This window comes from Esox lucius, chromosome 9 (genome assembly GCF_011004845.1).
Source record: "Esox lucius isolate fEsoLuc1 chromosome 9, fEsoLuc1.pri, whole genome shotgun sequence".
Taxonomy (NCBI): Eukaryota; Metazoa; Chordata; class Actinopteri; order Esociformes; family Esocidae; genus Esox; species Esox lucius.
Window position 1 is genome coordinate 12,385,037 of NC_047577.1, and position 18,052 is coordinate 12,403,088.

General features: G+C 43.8%; 4 protein-coding genes across 7 annotated transcripts; 3 read left to right on the forward strand and 1 right to left on the reverse strand.

The window, feature by feature from the left end:
- Positions 1–331: 331 nt before the first annotated feature.
- On the forward strand, positions 332–3,352 carry LOC105012214 (inositol 1,4,5-trisphosphate receptor-interacting protein-like). The gene is made up of 2 exons (XM_010872894.4): positions 332–466; positions 816–3,352. The coding sequence occupies exon 2, from the start codon at positions 830–832 to the stop codon at positions 2,843–2,845; it is 2,016 nt and encodes a 671-aa protein (XP_010871196.2). The 5' UTR covers positions 332–466; positions 816–829; the 3' UTR covers positions 2,846–3,352.
- zp3c (zona pellucida glycoprotein 3c) lies at positions 3,343–6,000 on the reverse strand. The gene is made up of 8 exons (XM_010872893.5): positions 5,345–6,000; positions 4,973–5,085; positions 4,747–4,850; positions 4,485–4,659; positions 4,077–4,209; positions 3,900–3,988; positions 3,744–3,814; positions 3,343–3,500 (listed from the first exon to the last, which is right to left on the reverse strand). Exons 1-8 carry the CDS (start codon positions 5,900–5,902, stop codon positions 3,439–3,441), a joined length of 1,305 nt encoding a protein of 434 aa, XP_010871195.2. The 5' UTR covers positions 5,903–6,000; the 3' UTR covers positions 3,343–3,438.
- A 160-nt stretch (positions 6,001–6,160) lies between these two features.
- LOC105012212 (ras-related protein Rab-40C) lies at positions 6,161–11,635 on the forward strand. Of its 2 annotated transcripts, none has more exons than XM_010872891.4 (6): positions 6,161–7,054; positions 7,244–7,319; positions 7,408–7,468; positions 8,628–8,705; positions 8,882–9,104; positions 9,657–11,635. In XM_010872891.4, the coding sequence occupies exons 1-6, from the start codon at positions 6,901–6,903 to the stop codon at positions 9,956–9,958; spliced, it is 894 nt and encodes a 297-aa protein (XP_010871193.1). In that variant the 5' UTR covers positions 6,161–6,900; the 3' UTR covers positions 9,959–11,635. The 2 variants fall into 2 exon arrangements, with proteins under 2 accessions (XP_010871193.1, XP_010871194.1); XM_010872892.4 differs by having other exon boundaries at positions 6,165–7,054; positions 7,259–7,319.
- Positions 11,636–11,827: 192 nt separating this feature from the next.
- Positions 11,828–18,051, forward strand: wfikkn1 (WAP, follistatin/kazal, immunoglobulin, kunitz and netrin domain containing 1). Of its 3 annotated transcripts, none has more exons than XM_010872889.4 (3): positions 11,828–12,109; positions 13,016–13,439; positions 14,889–18,051. In XM_010872889.4, the coding sequence occupies exons 2-3, from the start codon at positions 13,122–13,124 to the stop codon at positions 16,419–16,421; spliced, it is 1,851 nt and encodes a 616-aa protein (XP_010871191.2). In that variant the 5' UTR covers positions 11,828–12,109; positions 13,016–13,121; the 3' UTR covers positions 16,422–18,051. The 3 variants fall into 3 exon arrangements, with proteins under 3 accessions (XP_010871191.2, XP_019905017.2, XP_034149874.1); XM_020049458.3 differs by lacking the exon at positions 11,828–12,109 and adding an exon at positions 12,523–12,855; XM_034293983.1 differs by lacking the exon at positions 11,828–12,109 and having other exon boundaries at positions 12,523–13,439.
- Position 18,052: the final 1 nt, after the last annotated feature.

Below are 18,052 nucleotides of genomic sequence, written 5' to 3' on the forward strand. Positions count from 1 at the left end.
CTAAGGGTATGCAGACTTTTGAACAGGGGTCAGTAAATCTTTTTCTTTGTTGCCATGTTTTTGTTTTATGATTGTGTCATTCTGTAATGACCTACGGTTGATTGTGAATCCCATTAGAAATAAAAGACATGCTTTCTTTACAAATGGTACATATATAACCAATTATCCAAGGGTATGCACATTTTTGAGCACAAATGTATATTTGGTACTGCCGTTTGTATCTACTGGCGCGGAACCCTCCATTACTATAGGAAGTGTGTGCTATCCATTTTGCTCTAGCAAATGTCATCATGAATGTATTGCAGAGGAAAGTGTTGCACACTCTGAGCACATGGGCAGGGTACTCAGGAAATGAAGCTACAACTAAAATAGGAAGAGAGCGCAGAATGTTTCTTTTCCGCTTCTGTATATTCACGATTACTGTTACTAGGCATAATTAAGCGCACAAATAGGCTGCTTTTTTGAGGTAGGTGTTATTGCACATTTTCTTTAACTTTATTTTGCACGATCATTTTATTTTGTGTGCTGAATGAATGATTCAAAAGGTGGATGCTTTGGAGACAATGAGGAAGTCACTTCACAGGTCTCTCAGTCGCTGTAGCATTTATTAATGTTTTCTAACTGACATTGTGACCTTGAGGTGAACACCTTTCATCATATACATTGATGCGCATGTTTGGTATAATCAATCTTACTTTTCAATAACATGGATTAAGTTTGTCAAGCGTTACGATTGTTATTAAATCAGGAATAGCTAGATACCCTAGAACAGAAATTTACATTTCTCATACTGTGTGTCATATTCTACTCAACAGAAATAGTGTTAAATATGCAAGATATCATCCTCCGGGTGTTTGTGGTGGCAGTCAGTCTTCTGTATCCCATCCCAAGAGAAGAATGGACCTTGGTTGAGGAGGAAGACATCGCAATGGGCATGCAGGAGAGAGAGGTTTGGTTGCTGAAGCAAAGGGCAAAGCTGGAAAAAGAACAGGAAGTGCCCCTCATCAATCAGGAGGTGTCACCAGTGGTAACCCAACAGGAAGCACCCGTTGAATGCAAACACCGACAACTTGATGTAAAACCACATCAGCCTGACATAGTGGACATAAACATCAATGAAATCGATGTGAATCATTCTCAAGAGGACTTGAAAAAGACTCCAAGCGAATACAAACATACCCAAGAGAAAAGAGAAGGAGCAGCGTTTTGCATTGACCATAAGCTTTCACAAATATGCGAACATGTAACTGACAAAGAGCAAAACTTCTCAACAGTGGGCAAGGTACAGTCTCACACTCAACCATCACACAGGTTAGAGTATCTCACAGGCCGAGTACTGTCTAACCCACAACAGGAAGTGCAATTACAGCCAATCCGCAGAAAGTCATCAGAGGACCAGAAAAGGCTTACACAACAGCAGTCTAACAAAAACCAGGAAGAGACACAGATTCTCAGCCAATCACCAGAGGACGACCGTCACCGGGGGAAGCATGACACCATCTGGTACCTGTGGAACATATACACTCTCATCTGTCTGAGTCGCTGGTTCTTTAAATTATTCAGGAGAAACTCACAGAAGAATCCTTATCCAGGTGAGCTCTTTGATGAATATATGAAGGATGGCTCTGTAATAAAAAACCTCTCCTCCGTAGTTCTGCTCCCTGACAGCGACACACTGAACCGTTTTTATGACAAACATGTCAAAGGCCCATCCGGCGAGAGCAGGAGAGTGAGGGAGTTTGTGGAGGGATTCGTTAACGACTTACTGGAAGCCATGAGCGGCCACGCAGAAGCAGGTGTAGTCACTGAGGACTTCGATGTGGTAGAGGATGGGACCAATTCCCTTGTGTGTGAGGTCATCGTACCCATTGCCCCACTTGAGCCGCAGCGTTTCCAGTTTCAACTCTGGTGTGACCAGGATAATGAAGATTATATGCCACCCGAAGTGCAGGGCTTTGGTAGAGTGAAAGTGGTCAGTGGCGATGTGGGCCTAAATGGTTGCCCATGTCACAATGCTACAGTAAATGACATGCTATGCCTTCTGTGTTGTGACAATGATAAAATTAAACCGCAGGAAGTCACTGATGTATTGAATAGTCCTCTTTGCTCAAAAAACACTCCATACCTGAATAAAACCAAGGTCACAAAAGGGTTCCAGACTGCTATTAGAAGAGCTTGGGAGCAGGTATCCCACAAATACGAATTTGAGTTACAATTCCGCAACATGGACTTTGCTGGAGCACTTTCAGTCCGATTCCGATCAGGGAGGGTTATTACGTTCAACATAAGGCCTGTGGTAAAGCTCAAAGACACTGACGCGTATTTCACCATCGATCCCTACAAAAACATTTTGGACACAGACTGGATTCTTTCTCTGGCCACCTATGAGAACCGCTTCCTGAAGTATCTAATCAATCACCTGCCTGAAAACCCGTGCCACATTCACTGCTTCGAAATTACAGCTTTGCTTCACAAAAAGCAAATGGAGCTCACAGGCAGAAGTGTCCTCATACTCAAAGACTACCACCTGAAAACAGTGTTGATGCATCTGCTTCTGATTAAGGAGCCTTCAGAGTGGAGCGCTGGACTCCTGTCCTACAGGCTTCGTGATATGCTGGGCTTCCTGGAAAAGAGCCTTCGAAGCAGGACGTTGCACCACAGCTTCATTGGAAACCCGCTGGTTCCAAGTGACATCAAGCTCCCCGCTGTTTTCACTGAGGCAAAGCCAGTCAACCTCTTCCACCCGCACTTTGTACAAAGTGGCAGCTACGCCCGGACGGCAAAGCACCTGCAAGAGATGCTCAGGAACAGCTTTATGCTGATTCATGAGTATGTGGAACATTGACATTGTTATTGCTTTGTCCAAGAATAATAATCTTACTCATCCTCTGCTTGGCACTTCCTCAACTTCATAAAGCATCATACATTTTTACATTTTACAAGCATCTGAAATGTGGGAAACTAATATGGCTAATATAGACTTTAAACAACTGGTATTAGTGTAGTGTGCTGATATAATAAAAGATTGCTGTGACATACGGTTCATTTAGAATACACATTACCAGTTTCCAAAACTAGATCAATACCCATTCCATAGGTTAGAGGAGATCAAATGTTTGGTCAGAGTAAGCATTTGCCTATTATCTAATGATATTTTGCTGCGCTACAAAATGGCTTTCAAACTAGGTATGTTCAGGGGTGGAGGGTTCTATGCTGTAATGCTAAGTGTAATTGCGGACAAAATTATTTTCAGTTGTGCTTTAAATGTGAATACAACAGACTTGTTCCACCTGGGCCTTAATTGTGGCCATTTTGAAAAACTCTCCACACCCATTAAAAAAATTTAACTTTATTTGATGTGGTCCACTGGTCATTTAATCCTTCCTCACAACAGCATTGTCCTAAATGAGTTCTCATCATTAGCTGGAAACATCTACGTTAGTCATCATAACCACTGCTCCCCATCGACCAAAAATGACTGGTCAACATGTTCCTGTGAGCTGCAAAGAAATCAAAAGGGTTTTATTAGGTCACTGCATTGCTCCCAGGATTAAGGTAAAAATTAACCATTGGTAAAAATGCAATTCAGCAGTGTCAACCATAATTGTTGCTGTAAGTGAATTTGACAATATGGATATATCCCCAGATAAGTTGCTTGATACAACTTCCACTTCCTGAACCGTCTGATATAAAAAGCTGACATGGAGACCGGACCCGGTCGTGAACCAGCCCATTATACTAACCTGATTCTGGGTAGGGACACTGGCCATCACAGCAGGTACAGACGGAGGTGCCCCCATGCAGCTCCTGCCACCTACAACAGTGAACAGGATGTCAACCTTCATGTGCGGATCCCCCCTTGGAAGGAAAGCCGATTAACAACATCCTGGTGGACTCACATTTCTGTCTCCGTGTCGTAGTTGCAGGACTTGGCACTTGGAGTTGGCCTCACGCTGCCCATCGTGATCTCACAATGCATGTAGAGTTTCTATAGCAAACGGTCGTGTTTCATTAAGCATTCTCGGGTTTGAGACGGTGGCAGTAAACACCGCGGTCGGACAGGTAGAGGACTTTACCGTCATGTCTGTATTGTGTCTCTGATAGACTATTTCCTTGAAGACGAAGGCTCCGACAGTGAACCTCAGAGACGTCCTGCTGGGCCGTGAGAGGAACTTCGACTGGTCTGTTTTAAGGCCGTCCACCATGCAACTGGAAAAGACAGGGTTGTTCAATGCACAGTCACCCCCTCAATATTGAAGTCCACGGCCCTGCTGGTTGTATAGCACCCCAATCCCAGTATGCATTTCAAACTAATTTGACTATGTAATTTATTGCCTCAATGGCATGGCCCATGCTTTCAGAAGCCACGATGTGAAATTTGGGGAGGAGTTTGTGATCCTTCTCTATGGACAAAACATGCTTTCCATGGAGTTAAGTGAAATGTCTGTTGTGGGAAGATAGAAAAGCGTTCTATAACATTTTACCCGTAGTTGTCGATCACAGTGTATTTGGGAGTAGCCCTAGCGTCAGGGACGGCGGTCATGAAACAGCTGTTGACATACACCATTTGATCTTTAGAACTGGTGGGGACTTTGACCTCAAAGTACATGGGTTTTCCCAGGGGATAGGTTGAACCTGCAGGTAGCTCATTCCAGAAGCCTAGAGAAAATAATGAGTCAAGGCTCTGTAACAGCAGAAAGCCAAAGCTGTCGACCCCCCCCCCCCCCTCTCTTTTGGTCAACTCACTGTCATGAGGTGTGATTGTGACTCCGACATTTGCTTTGAAGGCCCTGAAGAGTGTTCTTCCATGCAAACGAGGCTGAAAACCAACCTTGTAGGAGCGATGGAAGCTACAGAAAATGCTAATGTTAGTCAGACACTAATACCCGAATCAGCAAACTAATATGGCAATTCCTAGGATATGCTAGTTTGGAAATCATTAATGTGGAGGTGAAAAGCTGTTGTTTCTTACCGGTTGTAGCTGCATTCGAGGGGGACAGAGAATGGCAACTCCCTTATGATACTGCCAGTGACTTTTGGCTCATATTTTAAGACAGTGGAGTAGTAAACACGATCGGGTGTGCTCTAGAACAGGAGAAACATTGACCACACACCGGCATGTCTCATCTGAACCAACTCAAAACATGTTAGCTATAGAAATTAAATCTTCTCTTTGGCCTTCACACCACTGCCTTTCGACAGGACCTCATTGGTGTACACACGTACGTACGTACACACACACACACACACACACACACACACACACACACACACACACACACACACACACACACTGCATACAGCAAGACGGGATGGTATTTCTATCACGGTATTGATAACAAACCTCTAGCTCCATGCCACAACCACTGAGGTAAAAATCAAATTTGTAGTGCTCAGCGTCAGTGACAGCTTGGTTAACCGGGCAGCTCTTGAGTTTGATGTACTTCCAGGCTTTGGGGTTGGTGAAGACACGCTTTCTGATTCTCACAGCCATCCGGTCAATGTGACACATAATCTCTATCCAGTGGCTGCGAGTCGGAGCTGTGATAGGAGGTGCAGTGACCAGCAGGATGTTCTTGACCCAATTAGGCAGCGGCCTTGCATTCCTTTCAGGCTTAAAGAGGTATGTTAGGTCTTCAGAAGCAGAAATAGCTACTGATTCGGGTAGCCTCAGGTAGTTTGATAAACTGTGAGGCCGGTGACTTCCGCTCAGACTCTGCCGGACAGATTTTGGTAAAATCTGAGAATTATTTGATGATTGGGAAGCAAGATTGGGGGACACATCATCCAATAACAATCCCTCCACAAATGGGTCATACTCTGCTCCATCTTGAGAAAAAGCATTGGCTGAGCTCCGATAATAACCCATGAGCAAAAACACCAAGGCCAATTTCATCACCATTTTAGTATTCTCAAGTAGTAGTTTAAAACAATATTTATTCTTGCTTTACAAACTGGATTAAATAACTGTGTGCGTTTTATATATTAGCTACAGCATCCAGATAACACCTGTGCTCAACATGTCAATCAGTGGCAAAACTGACCAATCAACTTCCACTAAAAGATAATCACATGACACATTTCACCTGTAACATCTATAGGTCTCATCTCATTCACGAAATTAAATATATATATTTTTTTACTATTTCTTATTGTCATAGCTGTGCAGAATTAGGTAGAATTATTTAGGTTATGGGTTTATTATTTAAAGTCAGGAAACTGTTAATAACCACTCTCTTCAGGACAATAGGTGGAGAAATGTACCTAAACATTTGATTGTGAACCTAAATACACCAAAAAAGAAGAATGATCTCGGATGTTGACGCTAGTGAAGGCGGAAGCGAGGTCGCTGTTATTCGCATTTTGCTTAGCTAGCGTAACTCGAAGACGCGTATTTTCTATTTATTTTGGGGCTGGGTAACTGCGAAGCATTTCGTTTTGCGTTAACATTTTACGTGGTATTAGAATGGCTCACAGTAAGATGATTTTTTGTATTCGTCTCGGGTAGGTTATATGCTACAGACAGTACAATATGGTTGTTGTTGCTGACAACAAGCAAGCTATTAGCATGGGATGGTATATATTTTAATGCTTTTTTTATGCTGTGCTGTATAACGTTACTAAATAAGAAAGGGTAGTTAGCAAGCTAGATAGCTAATGCATTTTAAAGAAAACAATGGAATTTGTGCAGGAGGTTTATTCTAGCTAAGTAATGGTAATACTCCACCTGTTTAGTGCGTGACACAGCTGCTAGTGTCACAGTATATTGGAGGAAACAACGTTGTCATTGAACTCGAGACCTTCGCTATTTATTTTTCACGGTATTCCACGAAACAAGGTTCTCCCATCCACAGCATTGGAACATTAATTATCGCCAAACTGGGTCTAAATATAGTACCAATGCGTGGGACGATGGCTTCCCAGGGCAGCCCTGTCAAAAGTTATGATTACCTCCTGAAGTTCCTTCTGGTTGGAGACAGTGATGTGGGGAAAGGGGAGATTCTGGACAGTCTTCAGGACGGATCAATGGAGTCCCCCTATGCATACAGCAGTGGTGAGCGCATATAGCTAGCTTCCATAGAATACATTCGTATACATGTTTATCTGCCTTAATAAATATTAAATTGTATCTAACGTTAATCTGAAAGTAAACTGGCTTCAGCCTCAGTTTAACAAGCCTGTCAAGCATGTTTTTCAACAAAAGGCGAAAACTTCTACAGACCCAAAGTTTGATTTGTTATAGTGTTTTTATTCTTAGGGATCGATTACAAGACCACGACTATCTTGCTGGATGGTAGAAGAGTCAAGTTAGAGTTATGGTATGTATGAATTAGAACATGGCTAGTGATAAAAAACATCTTAACATCTGGCCTTGAAATAATGTTCATAATTTTTGTCCAACAACAGGGATACCTCGGGGCAGGGTCGTTTTTGCACCATCTTCAGATCATATTCACGCGGTGCACAGGTGAGTCCCAATAAAAACGCTTTAAAAGATTATTCATATCTGTGATTGGTCGATCGAGTTAAAATCCCGGTTGCAGCAAATCTGTCGGTGCCCAGGTTAGGCCTACGTCTCAATCTTTGATTCTCTCTAACGTGCAGGCGCGATGGAGCAAGTCCATAATAGTGAATTGGATATCATGGTAGAAGTAGAGAAAAACAGGGTCAAATTGGAAAATGAAAAGTATAATTGGAATGAGGCAGGTAACAGGATAATATATCTGTATGTTATTGTATTGTTTTTGCAATTGAGTGTGAAAACCTATTGTTTTTATTAAGATATTCAATGTCACACAGCTTGCACCCATGATGCAGCAGTACATACACCACTGGACCATCCCTGGTCAGATATTACCCATGATGCAGCAGTACATACACCAATGGACCATCCCTGGTCAGATATTAACCATGATGCAGTAGTACCTACACCAATGGACCTTCCCTGGTCAGATATTACCCATGATGCAGTAGTACATACACCAATGGACCATCCCATGTCTGATATTACCCGTGATGCAGTAGTACATACACCAATGGACCAGCCCATGTCTGATATTACCCGTGATGCAGTAGTACATACACCAATGGACCATCCCTGGTCAGATATTACCCATGATGCAGTAGTACATACACCAATGGACCATCCCTGGTCAGATATTACCCATGATGCAGTAGTACATGAACCAATGGACCATCCCATGTCTGATATTACCCGTGATGCAGTAGGACATACACCAATGGATCATGCTTGGTCAGATATTACCCGTGATGCAGTAGGACATACACCAATGGATCATCTTTGGTCAGATATTACCCATGATGCAATAGTACATATACCAATGGATCATCCTTGGTCAGATATTACCCATGATGCAGTAGGACATACACCAATAGATCATGCTCTTTTGAGCAACTCTGTATTTGTTGTAATAGTATTTCCTGTATTATTAATGCTGAATGTTAATACCGTGGTTCAGTATATCCCACTTAATTTTTTCATTTTAGCCACATTAAAATAAATAACAATTCAAATATACAAGTAGTTCAGTATCAAAAAAAATTCATTACACATGTATGTGAAACCAGGCCCGTTGATTGATGATGCTTGTGATCCCAACTCACAGGGAATTCTGTTGGTTTATGACATCACAAACGGCTGGTCATTTGACGGAATCGACCGCTGGATCCGGGAAATCGATGAGGTCAGTCTCACTGGTTACGTCCCTTGTTTTTCAGATGGCTTTCCGGGGATAATAATCTGACTGTGTTTGGTGTTGAAAGGAATCAAGTCGTTAGGAAAAGCAACATTACTCAAGCATACCGAATATTCCCCTCAATAGCTCGTTCTAACTCTCCCCTCTCTGTCCTCTTCCCCCAGCATGCACCGGGGGTGCCGAGGATCCTGGTGGGTAACCGGCTCCACTTAGCCTTCAAGCGGCAGGTGCCCACGGAGCAGGCCCGAGCGTACGCGGAGAAGAACGGCATGACGTTCTTCGAGGTCAGCCCGCTGTGCAACTTCAACGTCATCGAGTCGTTCACGGAGCTGTCCCGAATCGTCCTGATGAGGCACGGAATGGAGAAGTTCTGGAGGCCCAACAGAGGTGAGCCGACACGGATGGGCAGTATAATCTGAGTTACTCTCTCGTGGACAGTTTAACTGATGAGAATCTGTCAAGGTCCGTGGAGAATTACCTGATTGTAAAGTAGCAGCAGTTCCTGGTTTTAGCTTTTTTGTTAATTATATAGGATCAGGATTGTGCAAAATGCTTTGTTTTTCAAGTCCTAGCGTGAACGGTTTTAAATAGTTTCCTTAGCCACAAGGTCATATTGCAAAAATATTTTATTTTGCTTTTTGGCCATGTGTTACCTCCACAAGCAGCAGGGGGAAAAAATTCTAATATTTCATTAAGCATGACGCGGCATTACACAGATGAACTGCTAAATGTGATCATCACAGTTGAATTGAGCCTAAACATGACAGTAGACCCCTCCTGTGAACTCTGTGTGCGTCGCCGACCCTTGCACTTTAATGAACGCTAATAATCACGTGCAAGCGAATGCAGCTACGAGTCAGATTAATTTGTATCGAGAAGTGAATTGATGAAACCAAACAATTAATCCCGCCAACGCATTCTTCCATCCCGCGTTCCCAGTCTTCAGCCTCCAGGACCTGTGTTGCCGGGCCATCGTCTCCTGCACGCCGGTCCACCTCATCGACAAGCTCCCGCTGCCCGTGGCCATCAAGTCCCACCTCAAGTCCTTCTCCATGGCCAACGGCATGAACGCCGTCATGATGCACGGACGCTCCTACTCGGTGGCCGGCGGCTCGGCCGGCAGCGGCGGCGGGAGCGGCGGCGGCAGCAAGGCCAACAGCCTCAAACGATCAAAGTCTTTCAAACCGCCCCAGAGCCCTCCCAAGGGCACCAGCAGCAAGAGCAACTGTAAGATAACCTAGTGGGTCGGGGAAGGGGCGTGAAGGGCCCCCCCCCCACCCCCCCATAGTGCCAACAGTATCGGTGTCGAGGCTTACAGAGCCCCCAGGGGGCTACAAAACATAGCTGCATGGCCTCTACATCCCACGCTGAGAGCTTGGAGTGAGGTTGGCACTTCGCCTATTCAGTCTCTGGGCTCCAGGTGTCCATCTTTTGGTCCCCAGCCAACGTGACTGATGGCGGCTGTGATGTCTTCTGCCCGTCAACACTAGAAACGAGCGCGAGGACTCCGAACACGACCCTCTTAACGGAACCGACTCGCGGTGTATGTTGATTTTTTTAAGATTTCTTCGTACATGCTGCTGTTTTGCACTGAACTCTTTGGGCTTTTTTCGTGAATGTTTTGGGAGTTGGGAGTTTTTTGGGTTTGTATTGTTGTGTGTCTTAATAGAAACGCATTTGACCTTATCCCTATTTTCAGATGTGAATAACCGGAGCGGGCGTTCATGAGGGCATGCATGCAATAAGATCAAACATTTTGCAGCAGAAATGTTTCCTATTTGAAACGTTTGTCAGGTTGTCTTCTCCCTTCAGTCAGTTTTCTTCTGTTAGGCATCCAATGATCATGACACCAGTTTGAAGTGGCTCAGATTGAACACTGATTCAGTTATTCATATGTTTAAAATTTCACGCACATTTGCCCAAAAATGTAATACATAAAGTGTTGAAGCTTCCAGCCATATGTATTTTTTCTTTAAGATCTCTACAATGAGACAGATTTTAATTTTTTGAATGTTCTGGAGGACAGTTAATGGTTCCCATCCACCTCCTTTGCACATAGTCTATTGACTTGGGTCATTGTCCTGTGTGGCTCCAGAATGTCTAACACCAGTCTGGTCTGTGCTTAAATGATCAATTAGAAGCCAATAGGGTCAAGCTGTTTCGCAAAGGGCCATTGTAGATTGCACTGGTTTTCATTCAGACAAGCTTTCCCTCTCTGTTAGCATTTCAATGCTGAACAGGAAGCATGGAAAACCAGTGGTGAAATCATGTGTTGATTGAAATCTGTTTGCTCAACCATGGCCCTTCGACCCCTGAGTATTCTTTTGAATAACCAATACATACCTAGTTTATTTTAATTTTTTACTGGAATTTTGATTTAGGTTGAAGTATCAATTTGGGGAATGCAGCAACGGCTAAAATGTCTTCTTTCTTTACCTTGTTGAATGGGTGGTTAGGTTAACATGTCCCTTGGTTTACTAACTTTGGTCTCTGGGAAACTTCAATTTCTCCACAAGAAGCACATTCCAAAGTCAGAAAAGTCATATCAAATTTAAGGTTGATATCTAAAATATTTTTTACACAATTATTTTAATGAATGTAAATAACATTCTAATGTGTTGTGGTATCAATTTTTTTTAAAGGGACAAATTATTAGAATATATTTACACTGAGACATTCCTGGTCTACGCTCAATGCAAGAGAATGGAGAACAGATGCATGATGTTTTTCTGTTTACATGCCCTTTTATACAATTAAAAAGGAACATAATCATTATTTCTATAATAAGCACTACCTGTATATGTTATAAGCTGCTGGGTTGATTGTAACAATGATGAATGGTTTTGAAACTTTCTGGGCTGGTATTTGCCAGGAATGCAATTATTTTCCTTAAATAAAAGATAAATGACAGCAAACGACACTGATTTATTCATTCAACAATGCAGATTATTACTGAATAGCACATGTTCATCCATTTTGGCAAAGAAGTTTTCTTTAATGTGATTTTTTTATATTTGTGATATTGCTTATTCAATGCTTTGGCAAGTCACTGAGAAAGCGGTGGGAATTTTTTGTTTCCCATTGTCCTTGGCTGTCTGTATCATGCTCAAGTGCATAAAAACCGTGGGATTTCTGAATTGATTAGTTGCCGTGGTGTCATTGGTTCGTCCAGCACCCGGACCTTGCTCACGTCCTTTCCGTCCAGCCGTAGCGCTGAATGTCGGCGGTCAAAAGTCACGCGAAGGTTGAAGGGTCAATTTCAATGAAAAGCGAGGGAGTTTGCTTCTCAGAGCCCTTTGAGACGCTTTAAGTCAGGTCGAGACAAAGATGGGTCACACACCATTGAAAATGCGGCGATTTACGTCTTCCCACCTGACCGTGGCATCTCTGAGGTTTGTGTGAATGACCGATCGCTGTAAACTTACCGACGCGTCTAGACTTGGAGTTGAACACAGCCAAACGTAAAATAAAAACGTTTTTTGCCTGTTTGCAGAATCGGTTTGAGGATTCATTTTTGTTTAACAGTTCTGCCAATGTCCTGAGCCTAGATGAATCCATTTCATTTCTTTAAAGAAATGTTAGGATGTATATTCATGGCTTATTTAATATTGAATACATATGTTATTAACATCCGAAATAAATAAGTGTTGTATTTGTGTTGACTTTTCCTATCCGTTGCGTAAGTTATTTTTTTCTAGCTGTATTCACCGGAATGGTCAGTTAGGCCCTACTTCAGTTTGGCTGTGGACATTAATTGACCTGCAACCTACAGCTTCTAAATAACCAATTTATGTGCAGCACTTCTATAAAATTGTCTGGACGCATGAAACATCTATGAATTTGTCACCGGAATGTTTCGCCCAGTGCCTGGTTGTTGGTACAGCTTGACAACATGACCCTATCACCATTCCTTTGAAGTCTTTACAATGTTTGTCCAGTTGCTTAGCGCATAGTGCTCCTTCATAAACGTTTTAGACACTGAACAACCACGAGGGCGGTCACGCCAACACCGATATTGCTTTTCTCTCTCCCTCCCTCACACACACTCTCCTTCTACTGGAGTGAGTTTACTCCACATGCCGTGTGAGTCTCCGGAAAGATAGATATGGGGCTATTATACCCAGTTTTCTGTTAAATTGTGAGTTTTGTTGATTTGTAAAATATATGGTGAACAGTGAAACTCCTAAAGCGCGAATTTTCTTCGCTTTGAGTGCTAACTGCCGAATAAATGTCCAGTGCTGGGGAAGGGCTTTTAGTTGGACAATGCATTAATCTGTATTTTGACGGTTTCTCAACAGCGCGAAACAAATTGCTACCGGTACCCAGGTGGGTTACGCACAAAACGAATGGCGACATTTCAACGAGATGTAGCCAACGTTTTTCTTCAGGAACTGAAATGCAGTTATGGAATTAGTTGATGGATGGATGACATACATATTTAATATGAATAGAACTTCCTTCAACCGTCGGACGGTGGTTGGAGATGGCAAGGATGCACAACTGCCAAAAATACTTACTTCTTCGCCAGGACATTTACGTGGACGCGTCGCTGTGTTCGGAGTTGTGATTTTGGTTTTCCTATGTACATTTCCACTGCAAGCTTTAAGTGCAAGCCTCGCAAACTCCAAAGTGGAACACCCAGGAGTTTGTCCTAACAAGCTGAATGCCAACCTCTGGGTTGACGCACAAAGCACCTGCGAACGGGAATGTGAAGTTGACGAGGTAAGTACATTTTCCGTGTTTTTGTTTTGGCAGTGACAACCTTGTAAGGAAACTATTAACCCCTTTGATAAAGTTAATAGGCTACAAATACCGAGGCTTATTCTAAGCTATGGACCTGGTAAAATATATAATTTTATACTAATACATTTTCCGTCAAATATAGATTTATTAGCCATTTATTAATAAACATAACAAATAGATACAATAATTGACACATCCGTGCAATATTTTCAATAATAAAACAAAACGTTTACTGTGGATTCTTTAAAAAAAAGTTTTTCTCAGCAAAGTAACTATGTTTTGGTGTTCTATGGTTTCAATATGGCTTCTTGCTTCACTGGAGTACGACAATCCGTTTATCTGCATAAATAGTCAACGTTTTAAAGTTAATCTCAGCAAATTAACTGTTGTGACATTCCATGTGGCTTCCTGTTTCACTGGAGTATACAAATTAGGTATGCCTGTAAACTCCATTTGTCCATCCCCATGGACAACCTCACAAATTACAAACAGAGAACATTTCTGGAACGAAGACGTTTGAACACACTGGAACAGTGATAAACTTTCCTGGTAGTGGACAAGTGTTCCCATACAGGAAAATACAGTACAACTCCAATATCAACTGAATTTAGTGGCATCTTGGGATCACATAGGTTCCACAATTAGATGCCAGCCCTATGCAGATGAGATGTTTTTAATGTGAGCCTTTGTTAAGAGGACCCTCTAATGTGTATGTACTGGAGTTTTGTTTACTGAACTGGAACTAGGCAAAACAAAATAGATATCTATGGTATTTATGCTGTTGGGTGGATCAACAATGCAAATGCTATAAATACTATATAATACAGTGATGGATGTTTGCTGTTTTGCGGCTCAGGCCCGGGTCTATGGGGGAAAAGCCGGGCATTGCCCCCCCAGATAGAATATTTGCCCCTTCGGTTTGCCCCCACACAAACACTGCAAATGGTATATGACAGCAAGCTTGTTGAAAAATATTTTACTGTTATACCAGGTAAGTTGACTGAGAACACTCATGTACAGCAACAAACTGGGAAGCAATTAGGGTTTACAACCCCCCCCCCCCCCCCCCCACACACACACACACACATAAAATCATTAGTCTCCATATATGAACCCCATGAAAACCTCTGCTCAGAACTGAAGAGGGCAATCAATAAATAAATATGAAGCACATGTGGCTCGGATTATTAAAAGCTGTGATGTAAATACGACATTTAACATTTGGATACTTGTTTTTCCATAATAAATAAAATGCAATACTCCAAAGATATATATATATATATATTTTGTATTATTTTAAAAACATTTCTGTCAATTGCCAATCATGTTCAAAGTAAGCGTATTAAATTACCACTCGCTATGTTTGTATTAAAACATACTATGCGTTTTATTTTGTCTTAGTAAACGCACGTCTCGTTTTATCCCCAGGACTGTGCCGGCTTTGAGAAGTGCTGCACCAACGTGTGTGGCCTCTTCAGCTGTGTGGCGGCCCGCTTCTCCGACGGCACCCCTGCCACGCCAGACGGCCAGGGCGAAGGAGACGAGGGCCCCGTCGCTACATGCCACGGCTTCGTCTGTAGTCAGCAGGGGGCTACCTGCGACATATGGGAAGGCCAGCCTGTCTGCAAGTGCCAGGACCGCTGTGAGAAGGAGCCAAACTTTACCTGCGCCTCCGATGGCCTCACATACTTCAACAGGTGTTACATGGACGCTGAGGCGTGCGTGCGTGGCGTGACGCTAACCGTGGTGACCTGTCGGTTTCATTTATCCGGGCCTCACACGAGTCCGCTGCCTTGGGACATGACAGCCACCCCGACGCCTACGTCCTCCACGGACAACCACATGCCCCCGACGCTTTTCTCCAACCCCGGCCACCAGTCGGTGTACGTGGGAGGCACGGTGAACTTCCACTGCGACGTGATGGGCGCCCCGCGGCCCGACGTGACCTGGGAGAAGCAGAGCGGGCGACGCGAGAGCCTGGTCATGCGGCCCGATCGCATGTACGGCAACGTGGTCATCACCAACATCGGGCAGCTGGTCGTCTACAACGCCCAGGTCTGGGACACGGGCGTCTACACCTGCGTGGCACGGAACGTCGGCGGGATCCTCCGGGCGGACTACCCTCTCTCTGTCATCAGGCGCGCGGAGGACGACATCTTCTCGGACGACCCGGAGGCGGCTGGCATGGCCATGGGGCGGCCTTTTTCCCCCGCCGACTGCCTGGTGGAGACGGACCGGCGGGAATGCTCGGCCGAGCGGCACGTGGACTGGTACTACGACGCCAAGCAAGGAACTTGCCTGGCCTTCTCCAACGGCGGCTGTGAGGACAGCCGCAACCGCTTCCTGACCTACGAGGAGTGCCGTGCGTCATGCCAGAGGGAGGGGACGGGGGTCTGCTCATTGCCCCCGGTCCAGGGACCCTGCAAGAGATGGGAGGCGAGATGGGCATGGAACTCCCTCATGAAACAATGCCAGGCCTTCGCCTACGGCGGTTGCCAGGGAAACGGCAACAGCTTCCGCTCCAAAACGGAATGCGAGGCCAACTGCCCGCAGTCCAAGCGCCGGGCCTGCAAAGCGTGCCGTGTCAAGGGGAAGATCGTCCCAAGCTTGTGCCGCAGTGATTTCGCCATCGTCGGTCGCTTGACGGAACTGATTGAAGACCTTGACTCGGGCATCGCCCGATTTAGCCTTGAAGAAATCCTCCGCGATGAGAAGATGGGATTGGCGTTCTTTAACACCGGACACCTGGAGGTGACCCTGGCCAAGATGGACTGGAGCTGCCCCTGCCCCAACATCACCGTGGAGGAGGGAGCTCTGCTGGTCATGGGTGAGGTGAAGGACGGCATGGCAGTGATACAGCCCGACAGCTACGTCAGACCCATCTCTGATAAGAGGCTGAAGAGGATCCACGAGGTGCTGGAGAAGAGGACCTGTGAGATGCTGCAGAGGTTTCAGGACTAGGGCTAGCTGGGAATATTTTGTTTCAGGACAAGCTGGGAGCATTTCTATTGCAGTAAATGCGGTTAGGATGAGTCAAGATGCCAAAAGGTGTCTTGTTGGTTCTGAGAAACATTTTATGGCATGCGCATAGAGTGCCTTTGGAAAGTATTCAAGTCCCTTCCCTTTCTCCAGATTTTCTTGTGTTATACACTGAATTTATAATTCCCCCCCCACATGTATCTACACAGTACGCCATAATGACAAAGCCAAAACATGTTTTTTTAGAAACGTGTACAAATTTATTGAAAATAAAAAACAGAATTATCTCAGGTACATAGGTTTTCAGACCCTTAAGGCAGTTCTTTATAGGGTTAGGGGTTAGGGTTAGGCCTTTGGGAGCGATCACAGCTGCAGGTCTTTTCCACAATGTCTCTATCAGCATTGCATACCTAGATTTGGGCACTTTCTCACAAATGTTATTTTACCTTTATTTACCTGGGTTTCTTTCACAGCTGAGCCATGTACTGCAAGAATCGAAACACATACTCATGTACATATGAAGTACAGACATTAAGAAAAACAAGCACAATGAACAATCAAATGTTTGTTAATCAGACACTTTAATTGCGTCATAGGCACTAAAACATAAAGCAAAGCACTGCATGTGTGTGTGTGCGGCATGATATTCAAAAGCAATTTTACCGTTTGGTTCTTGGTACCTCCAGGACTAACCAGTATTGATAGTGTGTTTGCTAACTGTTATTCCAACTGATTTAGAATAATTTAGCTAATCAGGTAGTTTCAGCATCACAGCCTTATATAAAAACATCAGACAATATCTGTCCCTTCTTGAGGTCAGACTGGCCGAGCCAACTGAATCATAGAAAAGAGAATGTGTGGGAAAATGCAAGACTGAGTGACAGACTAGTGTCCAGTGATTTCAGTCCAGAAGCTGTTGCACACACATAACCGTAATCTCACACGGACATGAAAGCTGCTTCCCACGACAGACATTTGTTTCTGTTAAAGAAACAAACTTTAATATTCATCTTCTTCACCAACTCAGAACTGTGTTCTAAAAGACAGACAAACCAAATCTTAATGTATTTGTAGGGAAGTACTTATTCTATAACAGAAATGTTTACTGTAGTAATTTCAAATAGATTTTGCAAACTACATAGAAAATAGCACTTATAATATAGTTTTATCATTTAGCACTAACCTAAGATCGTAAATTAATGTTCTTATAGTTGAAATTAGAACTGCAGACTGCAGGTGTGCGACAGCTTGCGCCAGAGATCATTAATGTATAGAGTGAACAATAAAGGACCCTAAACATTAAAGCAACCTGAAAATCCTCCCAAGCTCCATCAGACTGGATCAGGGGTGAATTTCGATCTTCAGGTCAAAATCCATAGACGTTCGAATGGGGTTCCTTAAGTGTGGATTTTGGCCCGGGAACTCAAGGACATTCACAGACTTCCGATGCACTCTGAATCGTGTTTTCTTCAAGGACCTCAATGTGTTTGGCTGGGTTCATAATTTTTTTATCCTGACCAGTCTTCCAGCCCTCCAGCTGCAAAGGGATGGTATTAGCCAGGTGATGAGTAGTACCTTGTTTTCACCCAATACAGTGCTTCCTTTCAGGACTA

Bases quoted from the DNA above. Each gene is read 5' to 3' on its own strand.
- LOC105012214 (XM_010872894.4), top strand. From the start codon at position 830: ATGCAAGATATCATCCTCCGGGTGTTTGTGGTGGCAGTCAGTCTTCTG.
- zp3c (XM_010872893.5), bottom strand. From the start codon at position 5,902: ATGGTGATGAAATTGGCCTTGGTGTTTTTGCTCATGGGTTATTATCGG. The intron at 4,660-4,746 runs GTGAGTTGACCA...TATTTTCTCTAG, and splicing joins CACAATCACACCTCATGACA to GCTTCTGGAATGAGCTACCT. The intron at 4,210-4,484 runs GTAAAATGTTAT...TGTCTTTTCCAG, and splicing joins ACTGTGATCGACAACTACGG to TTGCATGGTGGACGGCCTTA.
- LOC105012212 (XM_010872891.4), top strand. From the start codon at position 6,901: ATGCGTGGGACGATGGCTTCCCAGGGCAGCCCTGTCAAAAGTTATGAT. The intron at 8,706-8,881 runs GTCAGTCTCACT...CTCTTCCCCCAG, and splicing joins GGATCCGGGAAATCGATGAG to CATGCACCGGGGGTGCCGAG. The intron at 9,105-9,656 runs GTGAGCCGACAC...CCGCGTTCCCAG, and splicing joins GTTCTGGAGGCCCAACAGAG to TCTTCAGCCTCCAGGACCTG.
- wfikkn1 (XM_010872889.4), top strand. From the start codon at position 13,122: ATGGAATTAGTTGATGGATGGATGACATACATATTTAATATGAATAGA. The intron at 13,440-14,888 runs GTAAGTACATTT...TTTTATCCCCAG, and splicing joins GGGAATGTGAAGTTGACGAG to GACTGTGCCGGCTTTGAGAA.